The sequence below is a fragment of the Poromitra crassiceps genome (assembly GCF_964638095.1).
Source record: "Poromitra crassiceps genome assembly, chromosome: 10".
NCBI lineage: Eukaryota > Metazoa > Chordata > Actinopteri > Beryciformes > Melamphaidae > Poromitra > Poromitra crassiceps.
Window position 1 is genome coordinate 6,188,495 of NC_139631.1, and position 27,672 is coordinate 6,216,166.

The 27,672-nt window shown below is 46.5% G+C and overlaps 1 protein-coding gene across 1 annotated transcript; it reads right to left on the reverse strand.

Moving 5' to 3' along the window:
- Nucleotides 1-51: 51 nt before the first annotated feature.
- Nucleotides 52-27,090, reverse strand: rusc2 (RUN and SH3 domain containing 2; the record flags this gene model as incomplete). Its single annotated transcript, XM_083644546.1, has 14 exons — nucleotides 52-386; nucleotides 1,528-1,695; nucleotides 2,254-3,313; nucleotides 3,658-3,704; nucleotides 4,781-4,886; nucleotides 5,564-5,738; nucleotides 6,656-6,732; nucleotides 8,810-8,986; nucleotides 9,751-9,954; nucleotides 11,466-12,194; nucleotides 22,116-22,701; nucleotides 24,327-24,826; nucleotides 25,664-25,832; nucleotides 26,143-27,090. The coding sequence occupies 14 exons, from the start codon at nucleotides 27,088-27,090 to the stop codon at nucleotides 176-178; spliced, it is 5,157 nt and encodes a 1,718-aa protein (XP_083500672.1). The 3' UTR covers nucleotides 52-175.
- Between the last annotated feature and the right edge of the window lie 582 nt (nucleotides 27,091-27,672).

Below are 27,672 nucleotides of genomic sequence, written 5' to 3' on the forward strand. Positions count from 1 at the left end.
TATAGCTATCACACTCTGACCAGCCAAAATCTCTGTACGCTTCAGGCAAGAATGGAGTTTTGTGTGCAGTTGGTATGTGGCAGGGATCCCCTCTATGTCCAATGCTGTTTGTCTGTCTGTCCGTCTGTTTGTTCAACTTTTGTCACGAGTTCCTTCCTCTTAGGACAGCTGTGGCTCAGCGCTGCCCTGGCCCAGTGGCCTCTCGGCTGTCCTCCATGCTGTTGAGGAGGCTAACGTAGAGGATGGGGACCAGCCCCCTGCTGGATCCCAGGGAGCACAGCAGCCAGTCGGGGTCGGCCTTGCTCAGGACCCGCAGCACGTCGCCCTTGTGGAAGCTCAGCTGGCCGGGCTCCGTGGCTATGTGGTGGCACAACGCTCGCACCTCGCTGAAAAAACCAGAGGAAATATGAATGTCAAAGGTACACGAGTGAGAAAAAGAGATGGAGCGCCATAAATATAATGATCTATTGTCTCACACAGCGGATCCAAAGCTTTTCTGACTCGTGAAAATCTTGTGTGGAGCTGTCCAGCAGCACCACACAGAAATCAGAAATTAAAAGTGAGGGGCTGTGTGCAATAGGCTAACGAATAATTGATTACAAATTAAATAACAGTATAATTTAACGATGGAGAAATGCGTTGTCATACATAATTACAATAATTACTTTGAACAAAGATTGTAATGTTTTGCGAATGATTTGGCAGCCCACTTGCAATACCTTCGCGGCCCACCACTGGCTGGTTCTAACAGTTATTTTTACTTACACATTTTTACTATATGGTAGGGATGGGACGATATATCGAAAGAATATATATCGCAATACAAACATGTGAGAATACATATCATGGGCAGAAAATGATTCATGATATCAACATTTTATTCTCTTATAGTCACAAATGAGACGTCTTGCCCATTACAATTTCACAAGCTCTTCATCCAAAATTTGAAATTACATTTTTAAATGATTTAGTTTCAAGCTAGAAAGTTTTGTGACTCAAAAGTACATATTTCCGTCATACTTTCTTGTCACTGAACTTGTATTTATTACAGATTGGTTGTATCGAATCGTGAATCCATATCACGTTTTGAATAACATTGTGAAATAAGCATAGGCCTATTGGCCCATCACTAATATAGGCTATAGTATCTGGTCATTAAAACTACCATGCCCATGTCTCTGTTGATTATAAAGCGGTACTGGTTTTCCTGACATAACAGCAGGATCCACAGGACCAGTGTAGGAAATTAAAAAAAATATTTTGGGGGCAACCTTTGCCCCCACCGTCGAAAAGAATGGGGGCATTTACAAAATTGGGGGCACTTTGGAAAATAGTAATTTGCTAACGCGTAGTGTGAACAACAGCACTGTTTGTGTGAGTGTGTTCTTCGTCATCTTGCAGGTGCTGAGTGTGTGATGGAAATGGAAATTAAATGAATGGAATCAAAATAAAATTATCAGAATCTTGGGGTATTTTTGCCCTTGCCGCTGGCTAAATTCCTACACTGAACAGGACATATTTGCTTACCATGGTGACTGCTGTTTGGCGTCAGTTTGTGCTGCCGGTGTCAGAGGTGTAGTTTGAGTCCGAGTGTGTTGGGGTGACGCCTCTGCCTTCTTCCCTGTCCCTGCTCCTATGGTCTGAGCGACAAGCTCCAGAACAGACCTGTCCAGACCAAGCCAGCCTGATGGTGGTCTGAGAGATTCAAACAGGGCAAAAGTGGAAGCATGAAAATCATTGTATTGATGCTATAGTGAATGTTGTTAAAGCTCTATGTGATATTTGGTACATCAGCAGCTACTCTGGGCAAATTCACAAACGGCACAGGATTTTTTTTAACCACCATTGCATTTTTCATGAAGTGAGACAACAAACAAGTGTTCTAATGATCACACTGACAATACTGTCCGATGCTCGGGATAAAGCACTGTGTCTGACGCTGGAGAATGCTACACACAAAAGCTAATGGGCTAATAAATAGCTACAATTACAGTATAACACAGCCATGGTAGTTAGCATTAGCGTTGGCGGCTACTAACATAGCACCCGACGGATGTTACCAATAGCCGGATGTTGAAAATGAAATAAGCTGTTGAGACTCTCATGTTATGTTGATGGTTTCATTGAAGCTTGGAAAGGCAAACTCCAACGCTAATAGCAATGATTTGAAAGAGAATGTTTCACTGCTAAAAAGTCATCACATAGAGCTTTATGATGTAACACTGTTGAAGCCATGTCCAACTTTACACTCACCTGCTCTTTTGAGTTTTCGCCCCCCGTTCAGCTCCCTCTCCCCTGGAAGGAGAGCCCAGGCTGGATCCAAAGAGCCTGCCCCAGCGCATGCTCTGCCCCTGTGAGGGGCTCTCCTCCTGGGCTGCAGGTGGCGCCGCGGCCCCTGCCGGCTCCACAGCTCTCGCCTCTTTCTCCTGGCTGAGCACCGACTCTGGTGGGCTGCCCATCCACGACGGCCTTCCCCGGGACCCTGCCGATGACTCCCCGCCGCAGCTACCGCTGCTCTTCCTGCTTCTATGCACCTCCCCTTCCTGGCTCGACTCCGCCCCTTCCACCACGCCCTCCCTGGCGGGCGGCGGCTGCCCCGGTCGTCTCTCAGACGACTTCTTCCTCTTCTCGCACTTGACGAATTTGGAGCCCTCTGCGGATTGGTCGATGTAGACCTGGGAGGACTGCATCAGCTGGTACCACCAGCCGGCCTGCCGCTCCTGCCGCTGGCGCCCCTCCTCCGACGAGTCCCTCTCGCTCTCCTTCCTCCTGTCCTCCTCCATGCTCTCTCGCCCGACACCTTTCACTCTCTGCCCGCTCATCCCCCTCTCCTTCCACAGATTGGAAAACCCTACGTCCGTCGTCTGTCCGCTGGCAAGCCCGCCCGTCATACTCTCATGCCCCGCCCCCTCTTTCCTCAAGCCAAACTCTGCTCCCGCCCCCTCTCTTCTCGACCCCACCCCTTCCATCCTCGGCCAGGTGCCCTCTCGTCTCAGCCCCGCCCTCTCCTTCCTCGAGTCCGCCCCCTCCTTCGACGACTCGCTGCCGGTGGTGCTCCACCCCCTCATGAGCTGGAAAGTGGAGCGCGTCGACTGGTCGCCGCCCCCCTGGCCCCCCGCGGAGCACAGCTGCTCCTTGCGGCGGAGATGCTCCTGGCCCTTCTGGAGGAGGTGCGGCTCAAACAGCAGGTCCAGGTCGAAGGGGAGGAGCGACAGCGGCTGCAGCAAGAGGAGGAGCTCCTCAAAGAGCGGCTGACACGCCCCCTGCGACAGGGGGAGGAAACCCCACGGGTTGTAATGGGCTGCTATGATATCTGAAGAGAAGAAGAAACAAAGAAGGAAAGAAGATCAGAAGAAGATTAGCGCAGAAGAAGGAGGGAGAGCCTTGATGTTTGGGTGAAGAGGAACATCAAAGAACTGCTGGTTGTTTGAAGCTCAGGGCTTACAGCATGGCACTGATACTTCCAGGGTTACGGGTTTGATTCTCACTGTGGGCCACGCATGCTAAAGATGCAGGCACCCATAGAAGTGTAAGGCAGAACGCAAGGCACTGAATCAAGTGTCCAGCACATACAGTAGCACAAAGAACTACAGTTTTACCTTCATGTGTGTAGAGGTGATTGTTTTACCTTCATGTGTGTAGAGGTGATTGTTTTACCTTCATGTGTGTAGAGGTGATTGAACCAGAATTCCAACGATCTCAGGCTGAAAAAGGAAGGAAAAGCACACGTGAAAAAAGCAGCAGGACAAGAGCACACACTTGATATGGAGTCTCCTGCAGCAGAACTTGTCATTTTGTGTAGAACTTTAAGCGTCAACACACAACTGAGTCTATATACACAGCTGACATTATATTAGCTCGGAGCAGTTACAGTAACCCGGGTGTGGGCAGCTCGGAGCAGTTACAGTAACTCGGGTGTGGGCAGCTCGGAGCAGACTTCATTTCAGATTCAGGCATAACTTAAGCTAGTGAACCTCCAGAGAGCTGACCATCAAAGCCCAGTATCTGTAAGACTCTCGCTGTGTGTGTGTGTGTGTGTGTGTGTGTGTGTGTGTGTGTGTGTGTGTGCGTGCGTGCGTGCGTGTGTGTGTGTGTGTGTGCGTGCGCGCACGTGCGTGCGTGTGTGTGTATGTGTGTATAAATGTGTGTACTTGACAATCCCACAGTGGCTCATTACGACTGCTGGTATACTATCAGATACAATAGAAGAGATGATATTAAAAAGCAGATAATATAACTTGTAGGAGCTAACGATGAGTAATTGGGACTCTCCTGATACACAAACAGTTTGAGTGGAATCTTCCGGCTTCCCCTGCCTCCCTTTTCCCAGCGTCTCTGTTCCCTGCATCTGTTTATTATTCATGAAATACAGACGGTGCTTCTATACGTCTGCTTCACGGATTCATGCTCATCTCACTGTGCTGCCGAGGTGCAGGCAGAAACAGATGGTGAACACTGACACACACAAGAAATGCTTTTTATTTTCATTTTCTAGTCTTTTTCAAATGACTTGATATATTGGAGGAGGCCTAGACTTGATTACGCCACAAGACATCTTTATCACAAAGGTGATAAAATAATATATTTGTATGATACATTCTTTCACTTTCCAGAAATCAACTTGTGACTCCCCCAAAATGAGTTAACAGTCAGTGACAGAAAGAGACAGATCCATGTACAGACAGAGCGTGTGGAGGGCAGTGACAGACAGAGACACATCCATGTACAGAGCGTGTGGAGGGCAGTGACAGAGAAAACCGGGTGCAGAAACTTGACTCACTTGAGCAGGCCGAAGATGAAGGCGTTGAGCCTCATGCTGTGGCTGGTGAGCTCAGAGTACTGGCTCACCTTGGAGAACAGGCTGTGGAGAACACGTGTGGATGGGCCTGATGGAGACAAGCATAGCAAAAGACTACGTTACCCATGAGCACCACAGCCTTGTCAACCCTAGTAATTCATGCACATGTACTCTACTTTGTGATTAAACTTGCTGCAACTAGCCAGGAAGCTCCTTTTTCCTTTATTGCTACAGTTTAATTCCACAATGAGATATCCAGTCCACCATTTAAAAAATGTGACCTATAATCTAGGGTTGCAACTTGCAACTAATGATTATTATCGTTATCGATTAATCTATTGCTTATTATTTCAATTAATTGATACATAAATTAATTAATTGCTTACTTGAGTCTGAACAGACAAACAAACCCAAAGTATTCATTTTATACTGATATGAAGCGCAGAAAAGCAATTAAATCTGACGTGTTTGTGAAGCTGTAACCCGCAAATCTGTGTTATTTTTACTTGGTAAATGGCTAAAACGATGAATCAATGATCAAAATTACAATCAATTCATTTTCTGTCGACTGACCTATTAATTCATCGACTAATTGCTTCAGCACTAACCTAGTCTAACAAAAAGAAAGACTTGAGCATGAAACATGGCTGTTGTGGGGGTTGAACCTGTGACCCTTTCCAGTATGGGAAGGTTTCTAGGCCAACATGCTGTCTGTCATGTCATGGAGGTGGTGAGAGCCCCACTCTCCTCCAGCACCATGCTCACCCAGCTGTGTGGAGGCCTCCACCAGGCTCCAGGGCTGGCAGCGGCGCTGTCCGATGATCAGGTCCAGAACGTAGGCCTTCAGGCCGTCCTGCAGCACCTCGTGCAGAGCCGGGCACAGGTACTTCAGGATGAGGTGGCCCACATTGGGACTGACCCAGCTGTTCCCCAGCTTAGCCTGGTAGGGAGGAAAGGTAAGTGGTGACGAGGGGCGTGAACGTGACATAGATGAGGGAGATGGGAGAGGTGATGGGGATCAGAGATCCAAAATGAGAGGAAAGTCACTCAGTCAAAACTATGTAGTAACAACATGAACACTGAACTGAGGGAAAAATAGATAATCTGTTGCCATCTGATTACAACGCCAATGTAATTTACCAACAGAAAGCTTTTTTAAGGTTCTGTCAACTGACTGATAACTTACTTTGATTATGCTGTACTGATATTCTTAAGTGGGTTGTTGTGAAATATGGTTTCTAAATTTTGATGAGTGAGCCTTACCCAGCCAGCAGTATCAGTTCAGTTTGGCTTGCATGCATTGATATATTTCCAACATAGTGATACTTTGGTTCTGTTAAACTAGTCTTAATGGAGCCACCAGTGTATTATTATTAGTAGTAGTAGTAGTAGTATTGGTATATTGTTATAGTAGTTGCAGCAATAGCAGTAATCATGATGGTGTTTTTGGTATTAATGTTATTAATTATTTTTGCTATTAATACTGTAGTAGTAAATAGTAATGAAAGAAGATAATATAGGAGAGGGCTAGCCTACGACGCTCTGGATCAAAGTTAATAACTTAAAAAAGAAGGTGCTCTTTGGAACTCACAAGGGGAAAGTCCATATAAAGTTTGAAAAAAAGTCCAAGGCAACTCTTCTTATGATTAAAAAGCCTTTATTCTATCAAACTTTATATAGTAAATAGTAATATTAACCATTTATTACCTTGGCCAAACCTCACCCAATTGTTTTCCATAAATAATGTGAACCTTATGTTATCAGGCAAGTTATCTTGTAATGTAATATTTTGAGGACCAGGCCACATAGGACTGAAGAGCCAATCAGATCCATGGGAAAGCCCTCTGATGATCCTACCTTCACATCAGGGTCTCGGCTGGTGCCAAAGTGAGCCACGATCAGGTCCACCGCTGTGTTCACGGCTTTCACCAGACCTGACAGAGCAGACAAAGAGATCAACTACTCTGCTCCATGTCTGTTTGTGTCACTTGATACAAGCTTCTTTCATCGTACATTTTCTCTCTCTCTCTCTGTGATATCCTATTGATTCCGCTATTGATTTTGCTTAAGGGCACTTCAGCAGGGCGGATGTCTGCTGACATGAGGATTTGAACCTGGATGGTCCGGCTGAAGCACGGTCTCCCTGCTCATTATAACAGCCTGCTGCCTCAAGAGGCCGTGGATGACTCTCTCCACTGTCAAGGAGCCTCTTCACACTGAGTGGCACTTGGAAAAAAACACCTTTCATCTGATTCAAATAGACATTTTCCTTGACTTGCTTAGGTCAAGTCTTCACTCCTAGTGAGAAGTACCGCTGCCGGGAATTGAACCGGCAACCCGCGTCTCTGCGGTGGTGCTTTTACCTCTACACTACCCAGACGCCCCATTATCTCTGTCTCTCTCATGCATACACCATAGACTGTATAAAAATATGGACATAGCCTCTGTGAGGTCACCGATTGGTAGGGATGGGTACCGAGACCCGGTACCAAACGGGCCCCGGGGCCGGATTTCGAGATACTTTATTTATTTATTTGTTTATTTGGACGGGACAGTGCAAAATTAATGAACACAGAAACAAACAGAACAGATAGTAAAACCTGGAACATAGTAAAAGTGTAAAAATTGCCGGATTTAGCACGAGGCTAATTTCCATCCGTTGTCCCCATAAAACATAAAACACAAAAAACATAGAGCGTAAAATGTAGAACATAATAAAAACATACATAGAACATAGGTAGCAGCAGTACACTCTAAAACTATGTAAAACATGAGTAGCAACAAAACACTCTTGTTTTACGTAGTTTACCGGAGGATCAATAAGCTTTCACGTTAACGGTTCTCTTAGCGGTACTGGAGAAATTAAGAAAATAGATTTCCTATTTATTTGCTACATAAACATTGTTTTGCGCATTTTATCGCACCAACTCCGTAAGACATGCCTAAAGATGTCTTTTTTGCGATTTCCGAACGCGAAAAGAGTTCCATGTTGCTTTCTCTCTCAGACGAGAGACAGGCAGCAGCCTGCAGCGAGGAGCCGAGCCTGAGAGGAGAGAGGGGCGGGGCGGGGCGGGCAGCACACACACATGCACACACTCACTACACACACTGATTAGGGAAGGCAGCTGAGCCGAGGAGACACCGCAACACGTTAAGAAAGAACGGAGCGATCAAAAGTCTGGTTGTACTTCACTCGAGTTAATGCTGACAATTCACGTTGCATAAGTGTGATAAATCGTTCACTAGCAACGGTGGAAACACGAGCAATTTGTCTAAACACTTAGCCAAAGACAAAGTGCATCAAATAGGTACAAACGGAGAAATGCACAGTTTTCGACAAGCACGATTCATCATCTGTCAACAATGACCCAGTTGTGGTTACCCATGATAGACGGACTCACCTCGTCATCAGGTAGGACTATGTGAACATGGATGATTAAGACGAGAGTAGTAAACATTATCCAGCTGTTTGGGTGTGTTAATAATCAAAAACCCAGTCTGTGCAGCAGACAGACACTGTCTTGCTTTATTTATGCTTTCCCTAGCTGAATGTTGGTATTGGCAGTGGTAGGAGATTTAAATTCTTATATAATTCTGGATATTTAAATTAATAATAAAAACGCACCCATTAAGATTTCGCAACTGTTCTTTCTCCCCTTAAAAATAACGAAAAGAACCAACAACCAATAAAAAAAAAAATCAGTTTTTCTCTATTAAAAATAACAAAAAGTACCGATAAGAGTACCGCTAAAGTACCGGATCGATAAGCAATATCGATAAGAGTAGTAGTATCGTTAATTCCTTAACGATACCCATCCCTACCGATTGGTTTGTGGACTACTGTTTTGAGACCTCAAGTTTGGTATTTTCATCATCGCCATCTTGGTTGTTGTTTTTGACCAGAAGTGACCATATTTGACCATAAACACACACACACACACACACACACACACACACACACACACACACACACACACACACACACACACACACACACACACACAGCCTCACCTCTCTTCTGTGCCAGGTCCACAGAGATGTGGGAGTGTGAGGAAGAGGAGGAGGAGGAGGAAGAGGAGGCATCGGGGGAGAGGCAGAACTCCTCCGGCGGCTTCTCGCTCAGGGAGAAATAGTCCGGCAGGAAGTCGCTGTAGCTCTGTTGCAGCTGCCTGGACGACTGGCCTAGTGCTGGCACACACACACACACACACACACACACACACACACACACACACACACACACACACACACACACACACACACACACACATACACGTAAGTACATACAAGCATAAAAGTATTTCAAGGAGCCTTAGGGGATCCTTTAAATTGCAACCATAGGGGAACCCAAGAAGGTTCCTTGAGGAACACCGACATAAAGTAGTCATGAATCCTTATTATGGACTAAAATGCTGAATGGCTCCTTTGGATCTTGTGGAATCGTTGCTCAAGTACTAACCTCTAGTATTTAGACTATATATCCAACCAGACTTTTCAAAGATGAATTTCAATAAACGTGTGCTTTGTAAAGCCAATAGAGATACATATAGTAATATATAGCAAATATGGGCAAGCAAGAATATGAAAGATTTCATTCTGAAATGCTATGAATCCATTTTAGGAAGAAAGAAAAATCTTGCCTCAAAATTCAATCAATAAAAACAAAGAAGACGAAGAATAAAAAAAAAAAGAGTATGATGATTCCATTATAAAAAAAAACATATAATAAATAAATAAATAAATAAATAAATAAATAAATAAATAAATAAATAAATAAATACATTTTTAGGATAACTTCTAATTGTAATACTAACCCACAATCTGCTTCACTTTCATTATTGCAATAACATTTAAGGCATTGTGGCCATTGATTTTTCCAAAATGGTGGACATATTAATTTAGGAATGAACTGCACCACCCACAACAACTATTGGCAGTAAAACAATGTGCACCATTGAGCCGTCCCAGGGCGTGGCCAGAGGGGGCTGACGATGGAAAGTCAAAGACGTTGCGCCTGGCAGATCGCCCGCCCCTTCGGGGGTCCAGGCTGCCAGACGAGGTGGCCGACGGCGGCGCTGACACCCCCCTCTCCAGCCCCAGAGGGTTTCTACGACGGTATTCCCTCCATTTCAGAGCCTGGGGAGAGAGGTGGTGGGCTGTTGGGGGGGTTAGGGTTATGATTCGGGGGTTGGTGGTAGGGTTAGATGAGTAGGTGGATATGGATGGATGGATACATGGGGAAAGGAGCAGGGGAAGCAGGGCGAGAGGCAGAGGAACAGTGGAAAGAGTGGTGGGAGATCATGGAGAAAGGGAGAAGAGAAAGAGAAAAAGGAGAAATATAAGTTTGTGCTGCAGGAGCTTAGCTTCTCTTACAGGAAGTCAATTTACTCTCTCATCAACAGCAGCCGTGCTCATTCTGTTCCATTCCTTAATGTGTCCCGTGAGGCTAACTTCCAGTAGTTGCAATGGATGGATTACATTTAATTTAAATTCCTGTTAATTCATGCCAATTTATTATATCTTTCATCAGACCAAATTATTAGGAAAAGATTAGAAAAGATTAGAAGAAGACAAGAATAAAGCTGAAAGCAAAAGAAGTAGATATGAATAAACCTGGGGTATTAGTGTCTCGCATGTCTGCATGAGTGCGCTTGCGTGTGTGTGTGAGTGTGTGTGTGTGTGTGTGTGTGTGTGCGCGTGCGTGTGTGTGTGTGTGTGTGTGTGTGTGTGTGTGTGCGCGTGCGTGCATGTGTGTGTGTGTGTGTGTGTGTGTGTGTGTGTGTCATGTCCTTGATCTGTCCCTGAGTGCAGTTTCACACTTAGTTTTGTATCCATATGGCACCCATTGCTAAAACAAACGGTGCCATGATCTCTCCAATAAAAGATCACACACCAGGGAAAGAAACCAGACACAGCAGCTACTGAAACTCATTAGACACTTTTGCATCTGAATATGACCTGCTGAATATGACCTGCCAGAGGGAAAATTTACTATCTGAATTTGACCTGCCAGAGTGAAGATTTACCATCAGTCATTTGGCTCTAATACTGGCATGGGCCTTTATTTAGCTCAGCTGCAGAGGGTAGCAAGGCCTTTATTGGAAGCAGGCTTTATAGAGGCCTTTATTTTTAATTCCCTCTGTTTGATTAGTAGATTTGCTCATATTTTAGTATGAAGCCTGCTTGTTTTCTGATCTGCTTCTGTTGGGGTTTGTTAGGTAGCAGTTATTTTGTTACTGCAATACAGTACCGATGATAATCGACAACAGCATGCTCCAGAGACTTCCACACCGGCTACTTGTACGTTAGTACAAACTACAATTACATTATAGCCTATTCACCTGATGTAGAAGAGACAGTCTGACTTGAGAGACTAACAGGAAGTGTCAACACAATCGGAAACTGGCAGAGCTGATCCCCACAGCCTGCTTCCAGTGAGTCACTATCTTTGACCAGAGATGATCTCTGATGTGACACGCGGTAAAACAGCCGGCATTTTGAACAGGAAGTCGGAACACAATCAGGTCAAGTGGGCGGGGCTACATAGGGTGAATAACAGGCACCAGGCTTTTAATTGACTACCAGCCACTATTAGAGGACATATGTTATGGTTAATTTCCCCCAAAATCATCACATTTTAGACACAGGGACTATTTCGGAGCCCTACCATGGTGTGTCCTGGCTCCCGGCACCTTGCTTCCCTCTGGCTGTTTTGCAGAGTCGAGGCACCCCAGGGGGCTCAGTGCATCGCTGTGCAGCGCCGGCAGGCTGTGCAGCGCCCCCCGGTGGTAACACTGGCCCTGCACCGGTGGCAGCATGGGCGGCATCGCGCCTCTCTTCACCCCCAGGGGCGGCGGAGGAGGGGTGGTGGGTAACGCCGTTGACCCTCCTCCCTGTTTGGCCGACACAGCGGGCGGGGTGCGCAGGGGGCCGAGGCCTGCCGAGAGTGGGCAGGACAGGCTGTGGGAGGGTTGCGGGCTGGGGGTGCAGGTGGAGCAGGTGCCCGAACTGGTTGCCCCCTGCAGGCGGACCGGGGAATAGCTTCCGAGAGGCGAGGGCCGGACCGATCCGGGAGGAGGGGCCGACGTGGCCAGTAGTGCACCCTGGTAGCTGTGCACATCTTCAGCTGCGTCTTCGCTCTCCTCTCCTCCCGGACCTCCAGAGCCGGAGCCAGAGCCGGACCCCGACCCAGAGCCAGAGCCAGAGCCAGAGCCGGGTCGGGCCTGCATCCCAGAGATGTAGCCGCTCAGCAGGGGGATCGGAGGTTTGGGCTGAGGGGGCTTGGAGGCAAACTGGTGGTGGAAGGTGAAGGGCTGGATGGGGAGGCTGGTGGGTCGCTGGTCCTTACTGTAGCGGACCACCGCCGGGAAGCCATCTGAGGAGCTGGACAGACCGCCTGGAGGAAGACAGGAAGGACATCAGTTCAGGTTAGCATTTGTTAGCATAAAAAAATTCCCTCTGCTCTTGTCTAGGGCCATATGAAATACATTTTATTTATTTGCTAATTCTGTGTTTTTTTTGTGTTTTTTTTTAATCGATTAGGGTCGATTTTTTTCCTCTCTTCGACCTGTTTCTTAAAGTGAGGTGACGTAAGGGTCCCACGCAAGACTGACCCCCCTCTCAAAACACCCCAATCAAAAACTGAATTATTTACCGAGGCCTATTTTACAATATGAATAATTTAGGTTACTACAATAATTAGGCCTTTTATCAATTTTTACAACCAAATTCCATGATTCCACCCATTTTTTCTGTATTGCGGAAATCATATGGCCCTACTTGTCCCCCTTGCAGGGTGCTCCTGGACGATGTGGTTGAAAAATCAATCTCACGATAATCGTAAGAATGTTTTTTGACATCGATATGGCAGACAAAATCACATTAAATGATCTTAATGTTCATCATAATTAAACGAATGTTCGCCTAGGCCTAATGTTTGGTGTGATGTCAAACTAAACTGAAAGGTTCACATAATATTCCTACCATGCTTGTTCTCATCAGTTCAGACAGCAGAACTGTTTGTCTCAATATCCCAAAATCACCATATCATCCCAATAATCCCACTGAAAGACGATAAACGATAATATTGAATTATCGTCGAGGCCTACTTTTATGACAACGTTTAATAGAGCCATTTGTAGAATAGGAGCGAATGCATCGTGGAGAACAGGCTGGAATGAAGCCTCATAAACAAGCAGCAAATTGCCCAGTCATGATTCAGAAAGTTCAGCAGGCCTTATCACAGACATCCATGCCCCCCACACACACACACACACACACACACACACACACACACACACACACACAAACACACACTCACACACATAGACACACACACACACACACACACACACACACACACACACACACACACACACACACACAGACAGACAGACAGACAGACAGACAGACACACACACAAACACAAACACACACAGACACACACACACTCACACTCACACACCACACACACACACACACACACACACACCACACACACACACACACACACACACACACACACACAGGCTACACCTGAAGAACTGCATCAGCCGTGCAGGAGAGACACCAGCGAGGAAAAGCCTTTTTCTTCTCTGTCTCTCAGTCAGGGTGTGTGTTTTTCTGTGTGTGTTTTTCCATGTGTGTGTGTGTGTGTGTGTGTGTGTTTCTTGAAGTGTGACGTCGGCGACATTGCACAAGCTGTTTGTCTCCCTTCAGGCCGGCTCACTGCTGCCACCGGAGACAGGTGCAGTGATGCCTCTTGGCCACACGGGGCGACATCGAGCTGCTGTGGAAATATCATGAGACAGCAACACAACACACCCAGCCAGGAGCTCCCACTGGACAGAGGGTAAAAACTCTGCCTCACCCTCTCTCTCTCTGTCGGTCTCTCTCCTCTCTCACTCTCTACGTCTGTCTCTCTCTCCCTCTGTCTGTCTGTCTGTCTCTCTCTCTTTCTCTCTCTCTCTGTCTCTCTCTCTCTCTCATGGCTCTCTTATCTGCTCACTCATCCCTCTAATTGGCCACTTTCCTCTGGCATCAGCCTCTCTCTTCCTCCCCATCTCTCTCTCTCTCTCTCTCTCTCTCCCCCTCCCCATCTCTCTCTCTCTCTCTCCCCCTCCCCATCTCTCTCTTCTTCATTAGGGGTGGGGCCATATTGAAAAAATGAAAGCTCACAATATTTTAATACCTCAGTACTGATTTTGCTTCAATTATTGTAGGGATGACTATTGGTGCTTTCACAAAAATATTTACACATTGAGATGTTTGATAAATAATCAGCAGTAATGTTGATATAATAGGTAAAGACAAATAATAGAAACAGCTAGAACAGACTGGTAAGTTGAGAAATTATCAACACTTTACTGTTTAATGCAGCCTTTTAAAACCAGGAAGAGACAACACTTATGCCATAAGACGAGATCTCGTCTCAATATTGATATACTGCTACTCTTCATCACCATTTTACTCCTTCACTCCTCCTCATATCTGCCTCCCTTCCTCCTGTCCTTCTCCTCAGCTCTTCTCCTATTTCGTGGATGGATCCATTAGCACGCCTCACGTTAGCATCATTAGCCAGCGAGCTGCTTCTTCCTAACGCTCACATTAGCATCATTAGCCAGCAAGCTTCTTCTTCCTAACACTCACGTTAGCATCATTAGCCAGAGAGCTGCTTCTTCCTAATACTCACGTTAGCATCATTAGCCAGAGAGCTGCTTCTTCCTAACACTCATGTTAGCATCATTAGGCAGCGAGCTGCTTCTTCCTAACACTCACGTTAGCATCATTAGCCAGTGAGCTGCTTCTTCCTAACACTCACGTTAGCATCATTAGCCAGCGAGCTGCTTCTTCCTAACACTCACATTAGCATCATTAGCCAGCAAGCTTCTTCTTCCTAACACTCACGTTAGCATCATTAGCCAGAGAGCTGCTTCTTCCTAACACTCACGTTAGCATCATTTGCCAGCGAGCTGCTTCTTCCTAACACTCACGTTAGCATCATTAGCAAGCGAGCTGCTTCTTCCTAACACTCACGTTAGCATCATTAGCCAGCGAGCTGCTTCTTCCTAACACTCACGTTAGCATCATTAGGCAGCGAGCTGCTTCTTCCTAACACTCACGTTAGCATCATTAGCCAGTGAGCTGCTTCTTCCTAACACTCACGTTAGCATCATTAGGCAGCGAGCTGCTTCTTCCTAACACTCACGTTAGCATCATTAGCCAGCGAGCTGCTTCTTCCTAACACTCACGTTAGCATCATTAGCCAGCGAGCTGCTTCTTCCTAACACTCACGTTAGCATCATTAGGCAGCGAGCTGCTTCTTCCTAACACTCACGTTAGCATCATTAGCCAGCGAGCTGCTTCTTCCTAACACTCACGTTAGCATCATTAGCCAGCGAGCTGCTTCTTCCTAACACTCACGTTAGCATCATTAGGCAGCGAGCTGCCTCTTCCTAACACAGCTGACTGAAGTGAAGGCTGATGAATAATATATGCTCTGGGACCTTGCACAGCGTCTCATTATAATCCTAACTCACCACATGCTCTTTATGGATATAGTGCCAAGAGACTGAACTACATGTAGACATCATGGATGTATTTGAGCCATGTGGAAGGCATGCCAGCCATTTTAATTCTAATAACCTACTTTCTCAGGTCTTAAAAAATGCTCTCTCCTTCTCTCTCTCACTCTCTCTCTCTCTCTCTCTCTCTCTCTCTCTCTCTCTGTCTCTCTCTCAGTCTTCCACCTGCCTTACACATTATAGCATAATCCTACATAACATTATAATTTGAAATCCTCTTTACAGCCTCTTTAAATAAATAAGAAACTGATTTCAATCCACTCTAAATTTCACAAAGTCATGGGTAGCCTTTTAAATCGTTTAAATTTAATCGTTTTAGCACCGGTATCGGATCCCCAGAGATAAATCCCATTGCCTTTTTACACGTACGAACCGGAAGTGCTATTTCCGGACTCATTCCTGCGGCCCTCTTTGAGGCCCACCCTGCTTTGGATATGAATCTACCCCCCATCTTGTTCGCCTTCTCTCTCTCCCTCTGTATCTTCATCTGCCTTCATATTCCCCCCTCCCTCCTCCTCCTCTCTCAGTGCAGCAGTGTCTGTTTGTTCTTGGACTTATTGCAGCATTTCTCCATTGCGCTGCTGCTGTGGGGCGGGGAAGCTGAAGTCAAGTCAGCTCAGTGGTGCCTTGAGGTTTTGCTCAAATAGAACAGATTTGGATTACCCACAAGGAGAATCTGTCTCAGTGCAGGAACATCACACAGTACATACCTGCACCACGCTGACCTACTTACATACATACCCCATGCTCATTCATCCAGGAACCCCTCAGCTCCAAAAGAGCCTAATGACATCCAAACCTGAATCTAGCAGTGGAATTCAAGATGATTTAGGTTGGTAATGTTGCATGTTTTGGTGAGGGGTTCCTATTATGAAGGAAACCCCCAGGGGGGCACGGGGAGAACATGCAAACTCCACACAGAAAGGCCCTTTTGACAACCCCAACCGGGCACGCGCCCCTTCAGCGCTCACAGCGTCCCAGGTGGGAATCGAACCCAGGACCTTCTGGCTGTGAGGCGACAGCACTACCACTGCACCACCGTGCCCCCCTAGGTTGGTAATGTTGACGTGAGGCAGCATGGCTCTTTATTTAAGTGAATGTGATGGGTTTCAAAGTGGAACATAATGGTCAAATGAAGTATTATGAATTTCCCACTTATGACCCTGTTGGTGGTACAAACACACCCACTTATGACCCTGTTGGTGGTACAAACACACCCACTTATGACCCTGTTGGTGGTACAAACACAGAATGGTGAACTTTGACACCAAGTGATGATGTTGATTTCAAGCTGCGAATATTCATTCATTCGCAAGAAGACAAACGGTAAAAGATTTGTACATTAGAGAGATGTTTCACCCACATGTAATTTTGTGGAAAACATATTTCTAATACAAATGTATGAACCTATGTCTTTAGGTTGAGAAATGCTCTAATAGAGAGAGCACAGCTGGCGACTCCTAGGACATTCCATTCCCAATCCGCTTACACTCAACTGTCCTTGGTCTTATTCCAATGGAATTCCAAGCACTCACTGTGTGTGTGTGTGTGTGTGTGTGTGTGTGTGTGTGTGTGTGTGTGTGTGTGTGTGTGTGTGTGTGTGTGTGTGTGTGTGTGTGTGTGTGTGTGTGTGTGCATGCGCGTATGTGTTTATCTGACTTGACATGCACAATAGACAGCTGAGACTGAGCTCCACACGGTGGCGGGGAGTGACTGGTCAGTTTATGGCAGAACGTCTTTTCAAATGAATGGCGTTGCACTCGCCCCAGAGAGTCTGTTTCAGCGTTTAATTAAATGATGTGATGGAGAGAGAGAGAGAGAGAGAGAGAAAGAGAGAGACAGAGAGAAAGAACGTTCCTGGTTCACCTTCATCAGCTCAGATCACCTTCATGAAGGATGAGACACAGACACTGCAGGGCTGAAGAGGGTTTGTCTATCAGGGAATGTAAGTAGACATCGAAATGTCTTCTCCTCATCAGTTGTGAGCCTATTCCTGTGAGTTATTTAGCATTTACCACGTTAATATACCACAGTTATGAGAGAACTGAAAACAAATGGAAGCTAGCTACTAGGCTCCTAGCCTCGCAAACGGGAGCTCCGCACCACAATACCCAGAGTGCCTTGTGGTACGGTTTACTGTCGTCTCCTGCTAGTGACGTCATCAGTATACGACAGCTAGGTAGCCGCCAGCTAGCTAACGACGATAACAACGTCCGCTAGCTCCCTACCACAATGGAAACATTAGCATTAACTAACGTTAGCACAAGCATTAGCCAAGGTTTGCTAGCTAACTGTCGTATATTCGAAAAGAAGCAACGTGAGACAAACTGTGAACTATGATCAAATCAATTCCTTTAGCGTAGCAACATGTGTCAACTCTGTAGCTCTAGGAAGTAACCAACCATAACAACCCGCCCCCAGCAGCCTATAGGCTATCTTCCACAAGGCTTCCTGTTACTCACAACATAGAATTAAACAACATAGAACACACCACACTAACGTTAGCTGTTTGTTTGTCACCAAGCCTGTGTTGCTATCTGACGTTGTTCAGCAACTGCGTCGGCTCTGTGCAGGAAGCCAAGAGTATGATTTCTGAATAACAGCCATTTAAATTGGAGTTGTTTATTCCTTTCATGTTGCCATACTTGGTAACCGTTTTATAAAAGCAATAGCTCACTTCAGGCCGTGATAATATGCTCATTATACCTAAGGGTGTTTTCGCCCCGATGCTGTAGGTGGTATAATGAGCATAATGGCCTGTCGTGATCTATTGCTTAAACATAGCATACACCCACATACACACACACACACACACACACACACACACACACTCACTCACGCGTGAAGATGCACACACACTTCAATGTGCACGCGCACACACACATGCTGGTGGGGGTTTCTCTGCAGCATTATCCCTCTCAGCTGCTTGATATTCTGAAGACGTTTGCCCCACTTCTCCAACCTTCACTCCCCATACTGCTGAGGAACGTTCTTACATCTACATTCTGTCCATAACACTCTTCTCCAACCTTCACTCCCCATACTGCTGAGGAACCTTCCTTACATCCACACTCTGCACCACACTCTGTCCCTAACACTCTTCTCCAACCTTCACTCCCCATACTGCTGAGGAACGTTCTTACATCTACATTCTGTCCCTAACACTCTTCTCCAACCTTCACTCCCCATACTGCTGAGGAACGTTCCTTACATCTACACTGTGCACCACACTCTGTCCCTAACACTCTTCTCCAACCTTCACTCCCCATACTGCTGAGGAACCTTCCTTACATCCACACTGTGCACCACACTCTGTCCATAACACTCTTCTCCAACCTTCACTCCCCATACTGCTGAGGAACGTTCCTTATATCCACCCTGCACCACACTCTGTCCATAACACTCTTCTCCAACCTTCACTCCCCATACTGCTGAGGAGTGTTCCTTATAGGGCTGTGGCGATTCACTTATCTCCCGATTCGATACTATCACGATTCTTGGGTGCCGATTCGATTTATATTGCGATTCTTAAGTATTGCGATTCTATGATTATTGCGATTCGATATTACGATTTATTGCGATTTTTGTTTATTTTTTCTTTTATTTTTTCAGTTTGTTTGCTTTTTTACACTAGATTAGAACATGGGAAAAGTTGAATCATACACTAGAGACTGTATATTATATATCATGAGTAGGGCTGGGCGATATAGTTAAAAACAGGGGCGGACTGGGATCATAATTCAGGCCGGGCATTAGATACCAAGCAGGCCAGGCCGATATGGGCCAACGCGCGTGAAATTTGGGCCGTTTGAAGCCAGATTTGGGCCGTTTGAAGTCCAATTTTACAATGAGATGCACCCACTTTAACCCTGAAGTGTAATTATTACTTCAGACTAACTAATAAAGTAATAAAACCACTAGTAAACCAGTAGGCGGCGCCTGGCCTGCTGTTCAGTGAGTGGCCTGACTGCAAGCACCCAAAACTTTTTTTTTTTTTTGCGATTATCGATTCTGGAATAAAAGATCGATCCAAAAAATCGTGACATTAAAAATCGCGATACTTAGGTGAATCGATTTTTTCCCCCACCCCTAGTTCCTTACATCCACACTCTGCACCACACTCTGTCCCTAACACTCTTCTCCAACCTTCACTCCCCATACTGCTGAGGAACGTTCTTACATCTACATTCTGTCCCTAACACTCTTCTCCAACCTTCACTCCCCATACTGCTGAGAAATGTTCCTTAGATCCACCCTCTGCACCACACTCTGTCCCTAACACTCTTCTCCAACCTTCACTCCCCATACTGCTGAGGAACGTTCCTTACATCCACCCTGCACCACACTCTGTCCATAACACTCTTCTCCAACCTTCACTCCCCATACTGCTGAGGAACGTTCCTTACATCCACCCTCTGCACCACACTCTGTCCCTAACACTCTTCTCCAACCTTCACTCCCCATACTGCTGAGGAACCTTCCTTACATCCACACTGTGCACCACACTCTGTCCATAACACTCTTCTCCAACCTTCACTCCCCATACTGCTGAGGAACGTTCTTACATCCACACTCTGCACCACACTCTGTCCATAACACTCTTCTCCAACCTTCACTCCCCATACTGCTGAGGAACGTTCTTACATCTACATTCTGTCCCTAACACTCTTCTCCAACCTTCACTCCCCATACTGCTGAGGAACCTTCCTTACATCTACACTCTGCACCACACTCTGTCCCTAACACTCTTCTAGGCATCATCCCACAAACACACACACACGCACAAACACGCACACGCACACGCGTACACACACACACACACACACACACACACATGCACGCGCACGCACACGCACACTAGGGCTGTCACTTTTCATTCGAAATTCGAATGCAACTTCGAATGTGGGGGAGGGGTTCGTGTTCGATATGTAAATTGACTGTTCGATTTTTTTTTTTTTTTTTTTTAATTAACACGTTCACTGCCATTGACGAGTTATCTCGGCTTACAGAATCCAACGGTTCACTGCCAATGACGAGTTATCTCGGCTTAAATTTTTTTTTTTTTTTTTTGACGGTGGGACGTGGATCAACGCTCCCCACGTCTCCTATAAAAATATTGGAGTCAGCGAACGTGTACAACCCATTCCACGGACCCACTAAGTGGCGACAGTGCTCTCCACACTAGGAAAAGCAGAGCCAAAACTGTAGGGTAACGCGCGAGGAAACCATTCTCTACTGTAAAATGGATTGGCGAAAACGCTTTCACTTTCGCGCATTATCGCGCTGGGAGCTGGCGATGGGGGATTCCAAAAATAGACTGGGTGGAAAACACACTTTGAAACACGCAGCATAAAGCCTAGAATCGCACAAAGCTTCATCAAAGCTCTCAAACCCAAGAAACAAGTGAGCCCTATCCACACTCGCTGCCAGGGAGGGAGGCTGCTCAAACTCGCAGCAGCAGCAGCAGCAGCAGAACACTCGCTTGTGACAAAAGCTGCTGAAAGCCACCAGACACGCCCACGGAGGGAGGAGTTTGAAGGAGAGGGCGTTCAGAACTATATTGTTTAGATGTCTGATCTCTCACTGATGCCAAAAATAAATGGTTAAAGTGACTGTTCTGCCTGTTTGATTGAATTTCACAAAACTGCGATTATCTCAGCTTTCACTCTCAGACACTGAAACCATGCTGTACTCAACGGCTAATATCTACATAACTACTAACTCTACAAACTAACTCTTTTAGACAGAGAAAGCACACATTCTATTAGTACTTTTGTGAAGTTTGTGTTCACAAAGTCCAAGCAGAAAATAATCCTCGGCTCTTGTAAAATGAGCCAGAATCCTCAAAAAAACCCTCTGGCAGAACCTACCTACAGTAAAAAAAAAAAAGGCTGGCAGTGAATGTGTTAATTAATTAATTAATTTTTTTTTTAATGAACCAAAATTAACCAACTGCTGCTTGCTGGTAATGTTAATCCCATGTCAGAAAAAGTCTCCAGATTTGTCGCGTTAGTCTCTTCTGAGAAAGATTGTCTCCAGGGTCTGAAAAGTTGTCTCGAGTTGGATGCAGCCAAGTTTGTGAGGCAGTGTTGTGACTGTGAGCATCCAAGCTAACACGTCGGGCTGATGCCCGGTGGCCTGGACTGAATTTTTTTTTTTAATTTAATTAACCAAATTTAATTAACCAAAAAACTTTGAATATATTCGAACGAATTTCGGGCAATTAAAGTTCGTTCGAACTTTATTTTGGGAGAAAGTGACAGCCCTAACGCACACACACAAGCCACACATGCTCACAGGAAGACAAACCCAAATTCATACAAATAGTCATCTGTCTTATGCCATTGGAGCGTTCATGTGATGAATCCCTTGAAGATGTGCTGCTGATCGAGCCTGGAGCTACACTCTAAAAAACTAGGGGTTCTTCAGGGACCCAATAATGTGCAACTTGAAGAGGCAATTTGTTAAAAGTTTTTGGAAATAATGTCAGGCTGCATGAACCATTATAACGGGGTTCCTCAAGGAACATTCTGGGGTTTCCCTGTGGTTTCCATCTGAATAGCCTCTAAAAATATTCCTCAACCATTTACTTTTTAAAGTGAAACAAATAGAACTGAACAACAGAGTTACATCTAATGTGTGTGTGTGTGTGTGTGTGTGTGTGTGTGTGTGTGTGTGTGTGTGTGTGTGTTTGTGTTTGAGCACCACTGAGCAGTTGGTGGCGTTGGCGTTACCTTCAGCCTTGGCCCGGCTCTCCCTGCCCAGCAGGTGTCGCTCCGCGCTGCCTTGGCTGTAACATCTGGTGAAGGGAAGTGGAGACAGGCTGCTGCTGCTGCTGCCGGGGGCGTGGCTCTGGATGTGCTGCTCCGAGGAGTGGGAGTGGCCAGAGTAGGCGGAGGAGAAGGGGTCCGCTGTGCCAGCCTTTTGTGGCGGCGACCCCCCCGAGCCTCCGTTTCTCCTTTTGCTCCTGGCGATCTCCGCGAAGGAGGTGACCCGCGGCGGAGGGGGCGGAGCCGGGGCGGCGCCCTCGCTCAGACGCATGGGGCAGCTCAGCATGCGCTCCAGAGAGCCCAGCCCGGGCAGCGGGGACTTGTCCAGGTGGCGGTCGTAGCTGCGAGAACGAGGGCGACTCCCCGAGGAGGAGGAAGCCCCGCCTCCTACGATGCTACGGCCAACCACAGGAGGGGAGATGTTGACGTACACCTGGCCTGACAGCGTGGCAGCGTCAGCGCTCCCTGCTGGCTGCTGCCTCTTTTTCTTCTCCTCCTCCTCCTCTTCCTCCTCCTCCTCCTCCTCCTCGTCCTCTTCATCGTCTTCTCGCTGAATGGACAGAAACAGAGGGAAACCCGCCAGTTAGAGAGAGAGAACGCAAGCAAGCTCCAGACCCATATGAAGAGTGTGACAACTGCGATTCATATGGGTGTGGATACCAGGCTACTCAGTTGGCCAGTTATGGCCAATTTCAAGTCTTTTTCAATGTAGCATGATCTTCATTTTTTAAATGATGGTCTAATTTCGAGTAATAAAGCAGACGATGCGTTGGGGTGTGATTGACAGGTTGCCTGTCCAGTGACCGCGCAGCTCATCGATCACATGACAATAGCAGGCAACGGACAAAAAGATAGATGTAGACATATTTTTTCAATGCTGTAATGTGCTACATCTTCTCTATCACGCACACTTATCTCAAATAGTCAATTAAATGATGAGTTATATCATTAGTTAGGCTCACAATCTATGATATAAACAGTTGGGAACTCCTTCAGAATCTTCTCAAACGGGGTTCCCCTGGGAGAAGATTTGATCAAATTGGGTCAGGAGACAAATGATGTATTTAAGGCTCTTTGGACCCTCCTGCATTAGATAATGAATGTACAGCAGCAGACACAGCAGCACTGACACATACTGTATGTGATCTGATATATTAATATACCATGACTTTACATAATGGCTAAATTAATCCTCAGACATGATGATATCAGATGAGCCAGCCCAGACAGTGGCTGTGATCTAAAATAGAGCTCGCCACGCACTAATAGCAGAAACACCTGCCTTTTCCTGGCGTCACAGTTATTTTAATTTGAGGGCTTCGGGCATTTTAGGGATGATGATGTTATTCATAGTCAGCTACTTTTACTATACTATTTATGCATTTTGTTGTTTTTGAACCATTCTCTTTCCGCTGTGGCTCTGTTTGCCATATATATATATATATATATATATATATATATATATAAGATAAGATAATCCTTTATTCGTCCCACAAGGGGAAATTTCAGTGCTACAGCAGCAAGTGGACAGGGTTAAAAAAGAGACAGCAACATAATAGCACGTATGATCAACAACAGTAAAACCAGAATATAGCAATTACACAAGTAAAAATTGCATCAAAAAGTACAAAATTACATTAAAAAGTGCTGGATAAAAGTGCATTTAGTAGCCAATTGAGCCAAATGAGAGCAGCAATTTAAACCATTGTTCACTCAGGAATGTACAGAATTAAAAAGTCTGACAGCCGCTGGGAGGAAAGAACTGTGAAAACGCTCCCTCACACACTTTGGATGGACTAGTCTGTTAGTGGTGAGGGAGCTCTCCAGGGCTGTCACAGTGTCGTGCAGAGGATGGGAGTTGTTCTCCATCAACTATATGACTAGGGATGATGATCTTATTCATCGTCAGCAACTATATATATATTATATGATATATACATCATATAGTATATATAATATATATCCATATTGTGATGTCATGAATCATGCTCATTGAAAACCGCCTTTTCAGTGAGCACAGAGAAACTTTTCACTTTCAGCAGATGATTGTGGACACAGCCTCTAGTATCAAACTCTGCAGAGTGAAGCTCAAACATCTAACTGACTGAGGGAACCAGAAGAAGAACACCTTTGTGACTTTAGGGGGTCTTTAAAAAGGTTGAGATCTCCACTTACCCTCGATGGCTCTCCATCGTCCTCGTCCTCTTCCTCCACCCCCTGCTCAGGTGCTCGTCTGAACAGGTAGTACTCGCTGGGCTGGGTGGGGGTGGGGCTGCCCTTGCTGTGCTCGTCGGAGCAGCTGGTGACCGAGGAGCCCGCGGGGCTCGGGGACGACTGGGACGACAGGTCACAGGTCACCAGCTTGTAGTAGTTCTGCGTGGCCACCACCAGCCGCGCCTGGCTCTGCAGGCAGGACGTGAGGTCGCCCGACGAGCCCGAGTGTGGCGGGTGGTAGGAGTTGCAGTTGGCGTCCAGGTCGAGCAGCAGCGCCCCCTGGTGCTCCACGGAACAGGAGCAGGTGGAGGAGGTGGAGGGACGGGCTTCACGGAGGAGAGGGAAGAAGGTGGTCCCGAGGCAGGGGGGCTGCTGCTGCTGCTGCTGCGTCTGAGGAGCTTCAGTGGGAGAGGTGTGGAGGTCCAGGTAGAAAGCTCCTCTGGTTGAATCTCGCTGGCCTCCTGGTGGGTCAGAAACAAGGTGATTGTTGTTAATGAAAACTAATGAAATAACTAGGTGTGATTTTTTTCTTTTTTTACTAAAATGAAAATAAAAACAAAGCTTTACATAAAAACGATAACTAACTGAAACCTGAAATGTTATTGTGTGTTTACAAAAATAACAACAAATTATAGAGAAAATGTCTATAGTTTTCGTCTGCCAATTTATTTCATACATAAGCCTAGTATTTTGGGTGGATTTTGGTTATGATACAAACACACTGACTGACACACATCTGTAATTGTGGATGGTTGTTCATCTGTCCTAAGTTAATTCTTTTTTTTTAAACTCAACTAAAACTAAAGATACGAGATTCAAGATTCAATACTTTATTGCCATGTCAACAGAGTTGATTGGAATTTGTTTCAGTGCAGCTCTAAAAAACAGACATAAAAACAGACATAACAAATCACAGATTCAGACACAGAAGAGAATAAAAAAGTGAAAAAAAAAACTACATAAAATATGAGAGAGGCTGAAATAGATAAATAAAGTGCACAGTATTACAAGCAGCATTTGTTCATAAAAGCAGTTTCGAGCTGCCCATAAAGTGCAATTCAAGTTCAAGTTCAATTCAAGCCTTAGGATTTAAGGTGCGATTTAAGGTGCGAATGCAAAGAGGGTCAGAGTTCAGGAGGCAAACCGCCTCGGGATAGGTGCTGTTCCTGAGACGGGAGGTAAGAAACTAAACTAGCAGACTCGCTTTAAAAACAAATTCAAATGAAACTGAAATTGAAAACAAAAAATATAAATGAAATAAAAATAAAAATGTATGAAAAATGTGAAAGTACAATAACCTTGCTCCGAGACAGAAGAGGTGCAGGAGTGGTCGGCGGAGCTGTTGAGGTTGGCGGGCACCGAGGCCGGGGGCTTCTCGGGGACGGCGTTGTTCATCTTGTTGTAGATGGCGCTGAAGTTGACCAGCACGCCGTCCGAGCTGTTGCAGGAGGAGTCGCTGCCGTAGCCCTGTTGGCAAGGATGTATACATCGCCAGGCAGTTAAACATCAATACAAATGTCTCAAGATTCAAATTGGTGAAATGAAAAATTTACCAGAACGCTTGGGAATATGAAAAAGGAAATATGCATCCATTGCAAAGTTTGTGTTTTGCAGTTATCCCCTACCTCAGAAATAAAAAGGGTCGATATGAAATATACGAAGATACGGAAAAAAACTAGATGGAATATTTTTCAGTCATAATTTGTCTGCAATCTCATTTTGTTAAAAAAAACAATCGTATCGAATCATGAGTTGATTGTTACATCACTATCCCCACCTGCTGGCACTCTGAGAAGGGCTCGGCGAAGCCCTCTGGAAAGTGGCGAGGGAAGTTCTGCGAGAGTCCGCAGCAGGAGCAGCGCTGGGCCGAGGAGCTCGACGAGGAGGAGCCCGTCTTGCTGCTCCGCCCGCACCGCATGGGGTGATCTTCGTCCTCTTCGTCGTCGTCACCCCAGTCTTGCTCCCCGCAGTCCATGGACATGTTGGAGCCGCTGCTGCCGTGGCGCCGCTGGCTGTCCAATCCCAAGATGTCCAGGTCCTCCAGGTGGGTGGAGAGCTCCGAGGCCACGCCCCTGAGGGAATCCCGACTGGCCCCTCCCCAGGGCTTCCCCAGAGCGCTGTGCAAGAGGAAGGGCTCAGGAGTGAAGCCCAGGTCGTGCAAGTGGAACGGCGCCACCCCGTCATGGAGGGCAGCATCCGCGTTGCCGTGGAGATGAAACGAGGAATCCTCCAGGTAACCGTTGAGGTTGTCACCGTCACCGTCCTCCTCCTCCTCCTCTTCCTCATCATCCTCAGTGTTGAGCAGGAAGGGGTTGTGACGCAGCGGGTTCCTGCGCCTGGGCTTGGCCCTGGGCAGCGTGTGCGCCAGCGTCACCAGCTGCTCCTCCGAGTTGCTGGAGGTGAACGACGAGTCGTCGCTCGCCGTGCTGCCCCCTCTCCCGCCGCCAGCCTTCCCGTCTCTGCCTCCTCCGGCGGCGCGGGAGGACCAGGCGCCGCTGGAGGTCTGGATCAGGCTGCTGTAGAGCAGCGCCTCCCTCTGGAGGACGTCTCTCTCGGGGAGCGAGGTGGTGCGACTCAAGCCCAGGTTCTCCGGCGGGCCGAAGGGGTTGCTCCGCTTCAGCGAGCTCCCGCAGCCGCCCTGCCGGCCCCCCGACACCTGGCAGTGCACCAGGGGGATGTGGTGCACGATCAGGGTCTCACCGGACAGCGTGGGAGGGCTGTCCATGGTCCAGGAGGGCGGTGGGGCGGGGGGGAAGGGGAGGAAGCTGGATTTACAGAAGCAGAGGAAGACAGAGAGCTGCTTGGGTGATGGGGGGTAGAGGTAGAGAGGGGTATCTATCAGGGGAGGGGGGGGGGGGGTAGAGGTAGAGAGGGGTATCTATTAGAGGTGGTCTTCTTCACACACAACTTGCTAGGCCCAGCTCTGCAGGGCTGCCTGGGATTTGGAAGGAGAGGTCGAGGAAATCGACACCGTGGTCAGAGTGATACATCTGGAGAAGAGAGAGAGAGAGAGAGAGACAGAGAGAGAGAGAGAGAGAGAGAGAGAGAGAGAGATACATAGAGAGAGAGAGAGAGAGAGAGAGAGAGAGAGAGAGAGAGAGGAATGGTGTTACAAGAGCAGGCAAATACAGAGTCCACACATTCATCATCCACAGCCATCTTGTAAATAAATTGATAGTTAGAAATTAATTCTGTCACCAGCATAAATTCCACATCTCAGTTTCAGTTCAAAAAAATCAACAACAATGCTTTGCGTTTACACCGTTCTCCTGATATCCGACTGTCCTTCTTCAGTCTGACATTGCTT